Source organism: Vulpes vulpes, chromosome 1, assembly GCF_048418805.1.
Source record: "Vulpes vulpes isolate BD-2025 chromosome 1, VulVul3, whole genome shotgun sequence".
NCBI lineage: Eukaryota > Metazoa > Chordata > Mammalia > Carnivora > Canidae > Vulpes > Vulpes vulpes.
The window spans coordinates 105,256,103-105,269,194 of record NC_132780.1 but is presented as its reverse complement, the minus strand read 5'-3'; the positions used below and the strand labels follow the sequence as shown (position 1 = coordinate 105,269,194).

The following is a 13,092-nucleotide window of genomic DNA, read 5'->3' as shown; positions in this document are numbered from 1 at the left end:
GTGTGTGTGTGTTTTAAATTTTACACATAAGTGATAACATGCAGTATTTGTCTTTGACTTATTTCAGAACGTGAGCAAGGGGAGTAGGCAGAGGGAAAGGGATAAGCAGACTCCCAGTTGAGTGCAAAGCCCCATGTAGGGCTCCATCTCAGGATCCCTGAGATTATGACCTGAGCCAAAGTCAGACACTTAATGGATTGAGCCACCTAGGCGCCCCATAAAAATCTCTTAAAAACAAGACATGCATATAAAGGGTTTTAATAGATGAGGAACGTAGAAGTCTAAATGTTTATTTTTCTATAGTACCTGAGGGAAATATTAATTTACTTATTTATATTAGCTACTAATTATGTTTAGCTGTGGCTGTAAGAACATAATTTATCTTTCCTTCATAAGGAAGAAATCCATAGGTAAGCTGAACAGGGCTGATACAGTGTTTCTTTGGTCATCAGAGACCCAGTCTTTTTTGTTTTTTTTACAGTGTCATTCCTGACATAACTTTCATCCTTAAATTTGTCTCATGGTCCACATGGCTGCTCATATTTCAGTCATCATGTTTGTGTTGTAGGTGGAAAGCAGGAGGAAGGGAAAATTGTAAAAAGTACACATACCACCTATCTCTTGCCTTTTTAAGGAGCCTTCTTAAGTGTGCATACCAACTAACCTCTTCTAATTACATTTTCTTAGCTAGAGTGTAGTCATATCACAGATCTATTTGCAAAGGAAGGAGGAAATACATTTTCTAAAAGCTAAGTATCTTGCCTCCTAAATACGATTAGGGTTCTGTTACTAGGACCCCTAATAGTGGGTAGGAAAAATTATAAGCAACTCCCACTTTCAGTTTCTTCCATAGTCCTGTAACCAAATAAACGAAATATTGGGGAAAATTTGGTTGTGAGATATATTTTCCTTAATGATGGATGTTAAATTCCCCCTTTTTAAAGGGAAATGTTTTGAAAGTAGTCTTTCTACAGAAACTTATGCTTTTATACTAAAAGGTTGGTACATTTGGATTAGTAGTAATTTTCTAGATTTCACAGAAATAGTATCACTTATTTGGTTTTGTGAGCTGCCTGAGGAAGAAATGTTGAGAAGTTTCTGAAAATTCTTACTCTTGTAATTTAATGTCTGTCTTTGCTGCCAGTTTCACTGACAGTTTTCAGTGCGGGAGTTACAGTGCCCAGAGATTACAAGAATTAATGTTGTTAAAATGTCCACACTACCCAAAGTGATCTGCAGATTCAATGTAATACCTATCAAAATTTCAATGACATTTTTTACAGAAATAGAAAAAATTCTAAAATCTGTCCAGAACAACAAAAAACCCCAAATAGCCAAAACAGTCCTGAGAACAGTCCTCACACTTCCTGATTTCAGACTACATTACAAAGCTATAGTAATCAAAACAATTTTGTACTGGCATAAAAACAGACACATAGAGCAGTGGAACGGAATTGAGAGCCCAGAAATAAACCCATGCATATATGGTCAATTAATTTTTCATAAAGGAGCCAAGTATATACTAATCGGAATAGAATAATCTCTTCAATTAATGGTACTGGGAAAGCCAGACAGCCACAAGCAAAAGAATGAAACTGGACTTTCATCTTTACTATATACAAAAATCAACTCAAAATGGATTAAAGCTTTAAATTTAAGATTCTGAAACCATAAACTCTTAGAAGAAAAACATTAGGGGGTAAGCTTTTTCACATCAGTCTTGGCCATGATTTTTTTGGATTTGACTTTAAAAGCAGAAGTAGCAGAAGCTAAAATAAACAAGTGGAACTCCATCAAACTAAAAAGCTGCTACATAGTAATGGAAATCATCAGCAAAATGAAAAAGCATCCAACAGAATGGGAGAAAATATTTGCAAACCAGAAATCTAATAAAGAGTTAATATCCAAAATAAATAACGAATTCAGAGAACTCAATAGCAAAAACAAGTCTGACTTAAAAATGGGCAGAGGAAGTGAATACACATTTTTTCCAAAGACATACAAATGACAAATAAGCACATGAAGAGATGCTCAACATCACTAATCACAAAAATGCAAATGAAAACCGCAATGAGATATCCCCTTATACTTGTTAGAATGGCTATCATCAGAATGACAAGAAGTCAGCAAGTGTTCGTAAGGAAAAAGGGGAATCTCTGTACACTGTTGATGAGATTGTAAAGTGTGGCAGCTACTGTGGAAAATATTCTGCAGGTTCCTGAAGAAGGTAAAAACAGAGCTGCTATATGATCCAGCAAATCCCACTTCTGGGTATATATCCAAAAGAAATGAAAATAGGATCTTGAAGAGATAGATGCACCTTGCATTATCCAAGGTAGCCAAAATATGGAAACCACCTCAATGTCTGATGGATAGATAAAAGTGTGGTTAATATGTACAGTGGAGGGACACCTGGGTGGCTCAGTGGATTAGCTCCTGCCTTTGGCCCAGGGTGTGATCCTGGAGTCCTGGGATCGAGTCCCACATCAGGCTGCCAGTATGGAGCCTGCTTCTCCCTCTGCCTCTCTCTCTCTGTGTCTCTCATGAATAAATGAATAAAATATTAAAAAAATATGTACAGTGGAATATTAGTCTTGAGAAAGAATGAAATCTTGCCCTGAAATCCATGAGAACATGAATGAACATTGAGGGCATTATATTAATTGAAATAAGTCAGATAGAGAAAGACAAATACTGCATGATACTGCTTATATATGGAATCTAAAAAAGCTGGCTCACAGAAACAGAGACTAGCATGGAGGTTACAGGGGCTGGGACATGGGGGAAATGGGAAGATTTGGTCAGAGATTATAATCTTCCAGGTATAAGAATAATGTACAGAATGGTGATTACAGTTACTACTGTATTATATATTTGAAAATTACCAAGGGAGTCGATCTTACATGTTCTCACCATGAAAATGAAATGATAGTTATGGAAGTGTTAGCTAATGCTTCCATGGCAATTGTTTTGCACTAAATAAGTGTATCAAATTGACATTAGACAGCTTAAACTTATGCAATGTTACATGATAATTGTATCTCAGTAAAACTGGAAAGAAATGAAAAGTCATAGTTAAGGATAGCTAGGTCAGGGGTGAGGGAGATAGGGACAGAACAGACTTTAAAAGGCATAAGCCAATATGAAAGACCGTACAAAATAGATGGAAAGAGAAAGAGAACAAAAGAGTAATGAAAAATGTTTAAAAACACAAGGTAAGAATGGAAGGAGGAAGAAGAGGAAGAATGAAAGAGGGAAAGAGGAAAGGAGAGATAAAGAGATGAAGAAAGGATGGAAAGAAAGGAAGAGGAAAGAAAGGCAGGCAGGATACAGGCAGGTTAAGAATAAAGAAAAGGATAGTGAATGAATTGGACTAAGAAAAGATACAGAAAAAAGCAATCAGAGAAGAAAAAGGAAAGGACCAAGATAGAAAGTAGGAAGAAAGAAAGAAGTTTTAAAGTTATGAGCCTGTAGGAAAGAGTAAAAAAAAAGAAATGAGATAAAGAATGTGGGAGTGAGAGATAGAAGGGTTTGAAAGGAGGAGCTTATAAGAAAATAAAGTATAATTGTAGACAATAAGAGGAGAAATCTTAAATAGAATTCAGTTAAAATACTAGGGTAAAGGCATACCTGGATGGCTCAGTGGTTGAGCATCTGCCTTTGGCTCAGGGCATGATCCTGGGGTTCTGCAATTGAGTCCTGCATCAGATTCCCTGCAGGGAGCCTGGAGCCTGCTTCTCCCTCTGCGTGTGTGTCTGCCTCTCTCTCTGTGTCTCTCATGAATAAAGAAAATCTTTAAAAAAATACTACACTAAGATAAGATTGATGAATGGTGACAGCTAGCTAGGAAGGTAAATAGGTGTGTAGGGAGGTATATAAAACATAAATGGATGCAAAAAAAAAATAGATCCATAGATAGATGACAGATGGATAGAAACAGATTGATTGATAGATAGAAGTGATTTTAAAAAGGATTATCCAGGAAAATTCCAGTAAATTAAAGGTAGAAACAGAGTTAGAAAGGGAAAGAAGAAATGTAAAATATTTTTAGAAGGAGCAGTGAAATAGAGTAACCAGATGGGCAAAGCATGCAAACAGGCACAGAGGAGAACTAGAAATACAGAATAGGAGCAAGAAAAAGACATGGAGAAATGGAGTAAGGAAAGGAAAGAATGAACAAAGGAAGAGGGAATATGAAAGAAATGAAGACAAGATGTTTAAAATGGATCATTTGATTGTAAGAAAAAGTAAAAAAGCATTGCTAGTGTGGGAACTTTAAGATGCCTTGTTAAGTATTTGAATGCTTATTGTAAAATGCTTTTCAAACTTCAGTGTTGAATGATATGAATCACCTGGGGTTTTGTTTTGTTTTTTGATAAGCCAAAAATTCTGATTCAATACATGTAGGGTACAACCTGATATTCTGTATCTCCATCGGGCTCTGATGTGATCCCGAGGGTCATCATAGGCGGAGAACTAGATTTTGAGTACCAAGGTGGGGTACCAGGAAATAATGCAGGGGAGGACTACTAAGAGATGTGTTTTTCTTTTCTTTTCTTTTCTTTTCTTTTCTTTTCTTTTCTTTTCTTTTCTTTTCTTTTCTTTTCTTTTCTTTTTTTTTTCTTTTCTTTTCTTTTCTTTCTTTCGGCTTTATTTATTCATGAGAGACGCAGAGAGAGAGAGAGAGAGAGAGAGAGAGAGAGAGGAAGAGACACAGGCAGAGAGAGAAGCTAGCTCCATGCAGGGAGCCTGATGTGGGATTCGATCCTGAGACCCTAGAATCATGCCCTGGGCCAAAGTCAGATGCTCAACCGCTGAGCCACCCAGGTGTCCAAGAGATGTGTTTCAGACAAGTACTCGTCTTGAGTTTGTACTTAACTGATCCTTGTATTCCTAGTTCAGATGCTTGTTTTCTTGAAGTTGGACCGGAAGACCTTCAGGACTTGTTTACACTAGTTTTCTATGTTTATTTGAATTAAAAAAGTCCTCAAAGAAGATTCTTTTAGTTTACTAGGAGAAAAGACCCATAATTCTGGGTGAATACCTACACGTTTTGAGAAGTAAAACCTGGAAGAATTTTATTTATTTATTTTTTAAGCCTGAAGAATTTTACAAGAAATACTGTCTTAGACCATTTAAAAGCTCATAATATCTTTGAGAGTCTTTTGATAGTGGCTAGTCTGTATAGTGGAATGCAGATCTTTTGGGAGAAGAAACCTAGGAATAATTTGGCTTATGGTAGCATTTGGGGTCTTGGTTGATAGTATTGAGCAAGAGAGAAATATGTAATTTTCTAAATTATACTATGCTTAGTTTTGTGCATAGATAAAATAGTCATTGTTGTCATCTTTTTTCTTCTTCTTCTTTTGTTTTCTACTTTTTTTTTCTGGTGATATCAGCGCTCCCAGTAAGAAATCTCTCAGGAAAAAGTTGATATGCTATGGAAGTTTAATTTCATATTTCCTTTTCCTGATTATAACTGGGATTGTTGGATAATTATTTGGGCCTTTCCAGTTGTAATATGTTTCTTATGCTGATAATATTGTTTGAGGCATTTTAGCTAAGTTTAGTGAAGTGTACTGGAAATAATATTTTTGTAAAATTTTGCATATCATTTTTTTGAAAAACATCATGTATTCAAGGAGAGTCATGTAGTGTGTAAGTATTGTATTCCTAATGTTATCTTTTTTTGTTTGTTTGTTTCAGTGTCCTTGAATGAGGTTTCATTGCTAGTGGATACCACACACTTAAAGAGGTTTGGGTTATGGAAAAATAAGGATGACGATCACAGTAAAAGGAGTCATGCTATCCTTTTCCTCTGGGTCTCTGCAAATTATCTTCAAGAGATTCAGACCCAACTAGAAAACTTCATGTTAAGTCAGCAGTGTGAGTATGAAATGATATCTAAATTTTGGAATAACCTAAGAAGGTCCTGTAAATAAAGTAGTTTTCTTCTAAAACAATTAAGTAGAATGTAATTATCATTGAATTGAAATTAATTTCATTGGATTAAAAGTAATCTTATCCTTTAATATTATGCAAGATAAATTATTTCTTCTACATAATTTCTCCTGATTTCTTACGAGTTCCATGCCCTTGTTTTATAATGAACTATGACAACTAATCAGTGGCAAAGTTAAATAAAATACAGAAGTCTTTACTTCAGCATTTTCTTGAATTTTTAAAAAAAAACTCAGTTTACTTATATATCATTTCTCTAAGACTGAATTGACTTTTGGGAGAATGCTCCCAAAACTGTTCTATTTATATGTATCTTAAATATTTCCCAACTTTGTTTAGTTTTTAGTTCTTAAGGAGTCTAGTTTAAAATTGGGCAAATCAAATTAGTAAGGTTCTTTCTTACTTCTTTGATCTCTCTACCTTGCCCTTTGTACTCCCTTGCATATAAAATGTGGTAAGTGGTGAACCAAATTTTATACCTTTAATATTACAGTAGTCTCTCCCTTATCCATAGAGGATATGTTCCACGACCCCCCATGGATGCCTCAAACCACAAATGGTATTGAACTCTATATATACTATGTTTTTTCCCTATACATATGTACCTATGATGAAATTTAATATGTAAATTAGGTACAGTAAGAGATTAACAACAATAACTGATAATAATAATTATAACAATATACTGTAATAAAAGTTACAGGAATATGGTCTTTCTCAAAATCTTACTATACTGTACTCACCCTTCTTATGACACTGTGAAAAGATAAAATGCTTATGCGATAAGATGAAAATAAGTGAATAATATAGGCATATTGATGTAGTGTTAGCCTACTATTGACCTGATGGTGATAGGCCAGAAGGAAGATCATCTGCTTCTGGACTGTGGTGGTTAACCATGGGTGACCATAACTGTAGAAAATGAAACCATGGATAAGGGAGGACTACTGTAGTTATTTTGCTGTCTTACTCCAAATTAATTGGGAAAATTCATGACTAAATAGAGAAGTTGGGGAAATAAAACTAGCCGTTTATAATTATTAGGGGGGAAGTGCATGTCATTTGAGACCATTGTTGAAACGATTGATAAAACAAAATGATTTTGAAGGAAGTGTTTAATTGGGTTGCTTTTTTAATTGGTAGATTTGATACATAGGGGAGGTTAGAGAAGAATAATTCATTGCTTAGTTATCTTTCATTCATTTATTTGTACATTCATTAACAAATGTTTACTAATACCTACTAAATGCCAGATAGTAGAGATACAGCAAATAGTACCATTGTAGAGTTTCCATTTTATTGCAGGAAGAGTTTAAAATGTGTGAGTTTTGAATCTAGGTTACTGATGGCCTATTTTGAGATTGAATTTGCCTGGGTTATTAACTAACATACAAAGGTTACTGATGTTAATAATTAAATTATTTTAATTATTATTCCCTTGAAAAATAACACTATTGCTAAAAATTGGTTTCTTTTTTCTCTTGTAGCAAAATCCAGTGAATTCATTTTCCTTGAGTTACACAGTCCTATTTCACAAAGAGAAGAATTGAAATTGAAAGATATTATGACAGAAATAAGTACAGCCAGTGGAGAATTAGAGCTTTCTTATCCATTGTCTTGGGTTCAGGCACTTCCTTTATTTCAGAACCTCTCTTCAAAAGAAAGTTCTTTTATTCATTACTATTGTGCTTCGACTTGTTCTTTTCCTGCTGCTGCTGCTGAAGAAATGAAGATGAAATCAGTATCTCAGGTTAGCATATGATTAATATAATTGGCAAGGTTTAGTAAGAATTTTTTCACTGAAGATAGAATGATTTCAAAATGCCGTTTTGTCAGAAGGGCATAGGAGCCAACCTGAAAGAACTCCTAATATCAAAGCTAGAACAGTTTTATCTTTATTTTATTTTATTTTTTAAGTAAATTTGACACCCAACATGGGGCTTAGACTCATGACCCTGAGATCAAGATTTGCATGCTCCACCAACTGAGCCAGCCAGGTATCCCAAAGTTAGAACATTAATGATAATATAAATGAAATGAATAAAATAAAATAAAAAATTTACTGAAAAATAAAATAAATGCCCATAAATCTTTATTGATACAAATAAATACCTCAATTAATGAATGAAAAATAAATACTGATGGTGGATAATTGACAGTTCTTTCTTAGAAAAGTATTTCAGGGATCCCTGGGTGGCGCAGCGGTTTGGCGCCTGCCTTTAGCCCAGGGCGCGATCCTGGAGACCCAGGATCGAATCCCACGTCGGGCTCCCGGTGCATGGAGCCTGCTTCTCCCTCTGCCTGTGTCTCTGCCTCTCTCTCTATCTCTCTGTGACTATCATAAATAAATAAAAATTAAAAAAAAAAAGAAAAGTATTTCAATTAATAAGGGTAAAAGGAATGAGAAAATAAAAAACCACCATAGTCAATGATTGTTGCAGGCAAGGTCCACCAAGAGATACTAAATTTAATAGGTGAAAACGTAAGGAGAAACAGGATATGTGGATAATCTCAGTCTCTCAGCCAAATATTTATTAGTTATAAAAAGAAAAACATAGCTTTACAGTGGAGAAATGTGGCAGACATCACCAGGAATAAGATATTGACGTAATAAACCTGTCACATCACATACTGAGAGGGGGACATGATTTCTCTGGTATTTTCCCCAGTATTGTATAACCTCAATCCTATCATGAAAAAAAATCAGACAAATCCAGTTACTAAACAAGTGACCAGTACTCTTGAAAATATCAAGGTCATCAAAGACAAAGACAGGAATTGTAGGATCCAAATACAGAAAAAAGATATTAGTGGAAACACTAGTGATAGCAGAACAAATCCATAGTGTAGTTTATAATATTATGCCAATGTTATTTTCTTAGTTTTGATAGATTTATTTATTTATTTATTATCATTATTTATTTATTTATTAGACAACATGTACAAGAAGGAGGAGGAGGAGAGGGAGAGAAAGACTCTCAAGCAGACTCCCCACTGAGCATAGAGCTCAACAAGGGGCTCCCTCTCATGACCCTGAGATTATGCCCTGAGCTGAAATCAGGAGTCAGAAGCTTAACCGACTGAGCTACCCAGGCGTCCCTGTATAGTGTCTTTTGATCAAAAGTATTATTTTGCTTATACAATATCTTTGGAGAAATTCTAAATGTATAGATATAACTCATTGATACTGATTTCTTTTAGTCACATTTTCTCTTAAAAGCCTAGGTTTTGACTATCCTTTTGAGAGTTAATGTGTATTTTTATATATCTATAAGGAAACCTTTTTCTTTGACATTTTCTGTCAGCCTTCAAATACAGAAATAGCCAAGCCTACTTACACCTTCCTGCAGAAGCAAAGTAGTGGTTGCTACTCACTTTCTATTACATCTAATCCAGATGAAGAATGGCAAGAAGTCAGGCACACTGGACCTGTTCAAAAGTATGTACTGTGACATATCCTGTTTGTAATAGGTGGACTCGTTAGTAGTTGTCATTCTTGTTGCTGATTTTAAGTAGTTTACCTTTTTCTTTTTAATTGAGGTGTAATTGACACACAATATTATATTAGTTTCAGATGTATAACATGTTGATTTGACAATAGTTTACCTTCTAAATGTTTTGAGTTTTGCTCTTACACTGATGGTTAGTAATAGAAATAATAATTTTTTGCTTTTGAGAAAGTTAAATTTGTTAAGAAAAGAGCTGGTGCCATTTCATTTAGTATTAGGTCGGTAAGACATAAATGGCAACTAAAATGTCAAATTTAGTAATATTAAAGTATTTGTTGAAAATATTTGTGTAGCAGTGTATGGTTTTTTATTACATATTCCATATCTGAATATATGGTAGGAAAAGTGGGATTACTTAACGAAAGTGTGGCTCAATTTAAGGTACTTTGGAGTTTGTTAGAACTTCTTTTTCATAAGTTGCTACTTTATTCATAGTTCATCTTGTATGTCTTCTCATGGTAGTCAGTTAGAATTAGAATAGGAGTCTTTGCCTTTGAGGGTGATTTCTATTGCTCTGTGTGATTCCTTTTTTCTGTTTTTTAAAAAACAAATGAAAAAACAGGATAGAAAATAGCTAATGAAATAATAACTATCATGTTAGCGTTTAAAATTACATGTTATTTGATTTAGGTGCTAAGATTAAATCAATTGCCTATGACTTAATCTTCTCGAATCATTCTGGCTTAAGAAGTCCTTATTATTATTATTATTATATATTTTTTAGAAGTCCTTATTATTATACACTTATTATTGGCTACATTCAGGCAACGAGGACCATCCTGTCTATTCTAAGATCATAGCTAAAAACTCAAAACCGCTCTTCTGAGATTTAAGAGAAGGTGCCAGAAAAAAGATGCTTAATTAGTGGTTATCTGTTTCCTACTTCTTTCTTCTTATGATATAATTATTTATTTCCTTTATATTCTCTCAAATTTTACATTGTAAAGACTTTGTTATAGGAGACTTGCCTTCTCTGCTCCATCTTATTTCTTTATTGCTCAGCAGTTGCTGTAGACCAGCCACCAGTAGGAGAATATAGTTTTTGATTGTTGGCCCACCTGAATGCCGTGGAACTAGTCTTGGGGATTCAAACTTAGAGTTGGAAAGTAGAGTGTAGGAAAGTCTTTTATGGTTTATTACATCAGTTTGTTGAAAGTTAAAAATTGTACAGAATAGAGACATCTTTGATATCCACTGATTATGGGTATAAGGTATTGATTAGACAAATATGATACTAGCCCACATGGGATTGGAAATGAAAAGAGAATGAGAGTACTGTTAGTACCTTGTGAAAATAAAGAAAGAAAATATAATTGCTTGTATCCTGTCCCATTTTTTTTACTCTGTATGTCTTAGTTATTGAATACATTGCCCTTTTAGAATTCTATATAACAAATCTCTTTGATAATGGAGTTTTCAGTACCTATATGTTTTAACTTTAGTTTTACTTTTAAGGTTGATTGTGTATCCTCCACCACCTACTAAAGGGGGATTGGGAGTGACTAATGAAGATCTGGAGTGCTTAGAAGAAGGAGAGTTTCTTAATGATGTAATCATTGATTTCTACCTGAAGTAAGTACAATGATAAATGATTTTCTCATCTGTGTGTTTTGGTGTGAATCTTAAACTACATGCCCATCACTGAAGTTTTTTTTTAACTCTAGCTAAAAGCATCCTGCCAAGAATTCAGATTTAAAAGATTTTGCCTACAGGGTTTTCTACAGTTGACTACTTCAGTTTCATTCCTTTACTTCCCATAGATACTATATACTTCAGAAGAGTTACTGTTTTTTGTTTGTTTTAGTTTTTATTTTTGATTTATATTTCTTGGCTATTATATTACTGTGGTGAAGGATGTACTTAAAAAATTACAGATCACTTTGGGAAAGGAAAAGAAGCAAGTCTGTAGTTCTCTCTGAAAGAGATAGATAGGAAACTTTTATAAACTTTGACGCAAAGTTTCTAGTCCTTGTCTTACCTGAGCCCTATTGTTTAACTAATAATACTAATCCTATTCCAATCACTCAGGCTCCAAATCTCTCTTTAGCATTTATTCTTCTTTTTTTTTTTTTAATTAATTTTTATTGGTGTTCAATTTACCAACATACAGAAAAACACCCAGTGCTCATCCCGTCAAGTGTCCACCTCAGTGCCCGTCACCCATTCCTCTCCAACACCCGCCCTCCTCCCCTTCCACCACCCCTAGTTCGTTTCCCCGAGGTAGGAGTCTTTATGTTCTGTCTCCCTTCCTGATATTTCCCAACATTTCTTTTCCCTTCCTTTATATTCCCTTTCACTATTATTTATATTCCCCAAATGAATGAGAACATACACTGTTTGTCCTTCTCCGATTGACTTATTTCACTCAGCATAATACCCTCCAGTTCCATCCACGTTGAAGCAAATGGTGGGTATTTGTCGTTTCTAATTGCTGAGTAATATTCCATTGTATACATAAACCACATCTTCTTTATCCATTCATCTTTCGATGGACACCGAGGCTCCTTCCACAGTTTGGCTATTGTGGCCATTGCTGATAGAAACATCGGGGTGCAGGTGTCCCGACGTTTCATTGCATCTGAATCTTTGGGGTAAATCCCCAACAGTGCAATTGCTGGGTCGTAGGGCAGGTCTATTTTTAACTCTTTGAGGAACCTCCACCCAGTTTTCCAGAGTGGCTGCACCAGTTCACATTCCCACCAACAGTGTAAGAGGGTTCCCTTTTCTCCACATCCTCTCCAACATTTGTGGTTTCCTGTCTTGTTAATTTTCCCCATTCTCACTGGTGTGAGGTGGTATCTCATTGTGGTTTTGATTTGTATTTCCCTGATGGCAAGTGATGCAGAGCATTTTCTCATGTGCATGTTGGCCATGTCCATGTCTTCCTCTGTGAGATTTCTCTTCATGTCTTTTGCCCATTTCATGATTGGATTGTTTGTTTCTTTGGTGTTGAGTTTAATAAGTTCTTTATAGATTTTGGAAACTAGCCCTTTATCTGATAGGTCGTTTGCAAATATCTTCTCCCATTCTGTAGGTTGTCTTTTAGTTTTGTTGACTGTATCCTTTGCTGTGCAAAAGCTTCTTATCTTGATGAAGTCCCAATAGTTCATTTTTGCTTTTGTTTCTTTTGCCTTTGTGGATGTATCTTGCAAGAAGTTACTGTGGCTGAGTTCAAAAAGGGTGTTGCCTGTGTTCTCTTCTATGATTTTGATGACTCTTGTCTCATATTTAGATCTCTCAACCATTTTGAGTTTATCTTTGTGTATGGTGAAAGAGAGTGGTCCAGTTTCATTCTTCTGCATGTGGATGTCCAATTTTCCCAGCACCATTTATTGAAGAGACTTTCTTTCTTCCAATGGATAGTCTTTCCTCCTTTATCGAATATTAGATGACCATACATTTCAGGGTCCACTTCTGGGTTCTCTCTTCTGTTCCATTGATCTATGTGTCTGTTTTTGTGCCAGTACCACACTGTCTTGATGACCACAGCGTTGTAGTACAACCTGAAATCTGGCATTGTGATGCCCCCAGCTATGGTTTTCTTTTTTAAAATTCCCCTGGCTATTCGGGGTCTTTTCTGATTCCACACAAATCTTAAAATAATTTGTTCTAACTCTCTGAA

The 13,092-nt window shown here is 35.0% G+C and overlaps 1 protein-coding gene across 12 annotated transcripts in view; it reads left to right on the top strand.

Moving 5' to 3' along the window:
* Positions 1–13,092, top strand: part of SENP7 (SUMO specific peptidase 7) — a 147,875-nt gene that overhangs the window by 112,418 nt on the left and 22,365 nt on the right. For all 12 annotated transcript variants that reach the window (XM_025989969.2, XM_025989968.2, XM_025989967.2 and 9 more), the window contains 4 exons: positions 5,707–5,886; positions 7,449–7,711; positions 9,267–9,400; positions 10,926–11,042. In XM_025989969.2, coding sequence (XP_025845754.2) covers positions 5,707–5,886; positions 7,449–7,711; positions 9,267–9,400; positions 10,926–11,042 — 694 coding nt within the window. The remainder of the gene's footprint in view (positions 1–5,706; positions 5,887–7,448; positions 7,712–9,266; positions 9,401–10,925; positions 11,043–13,092) is intronic.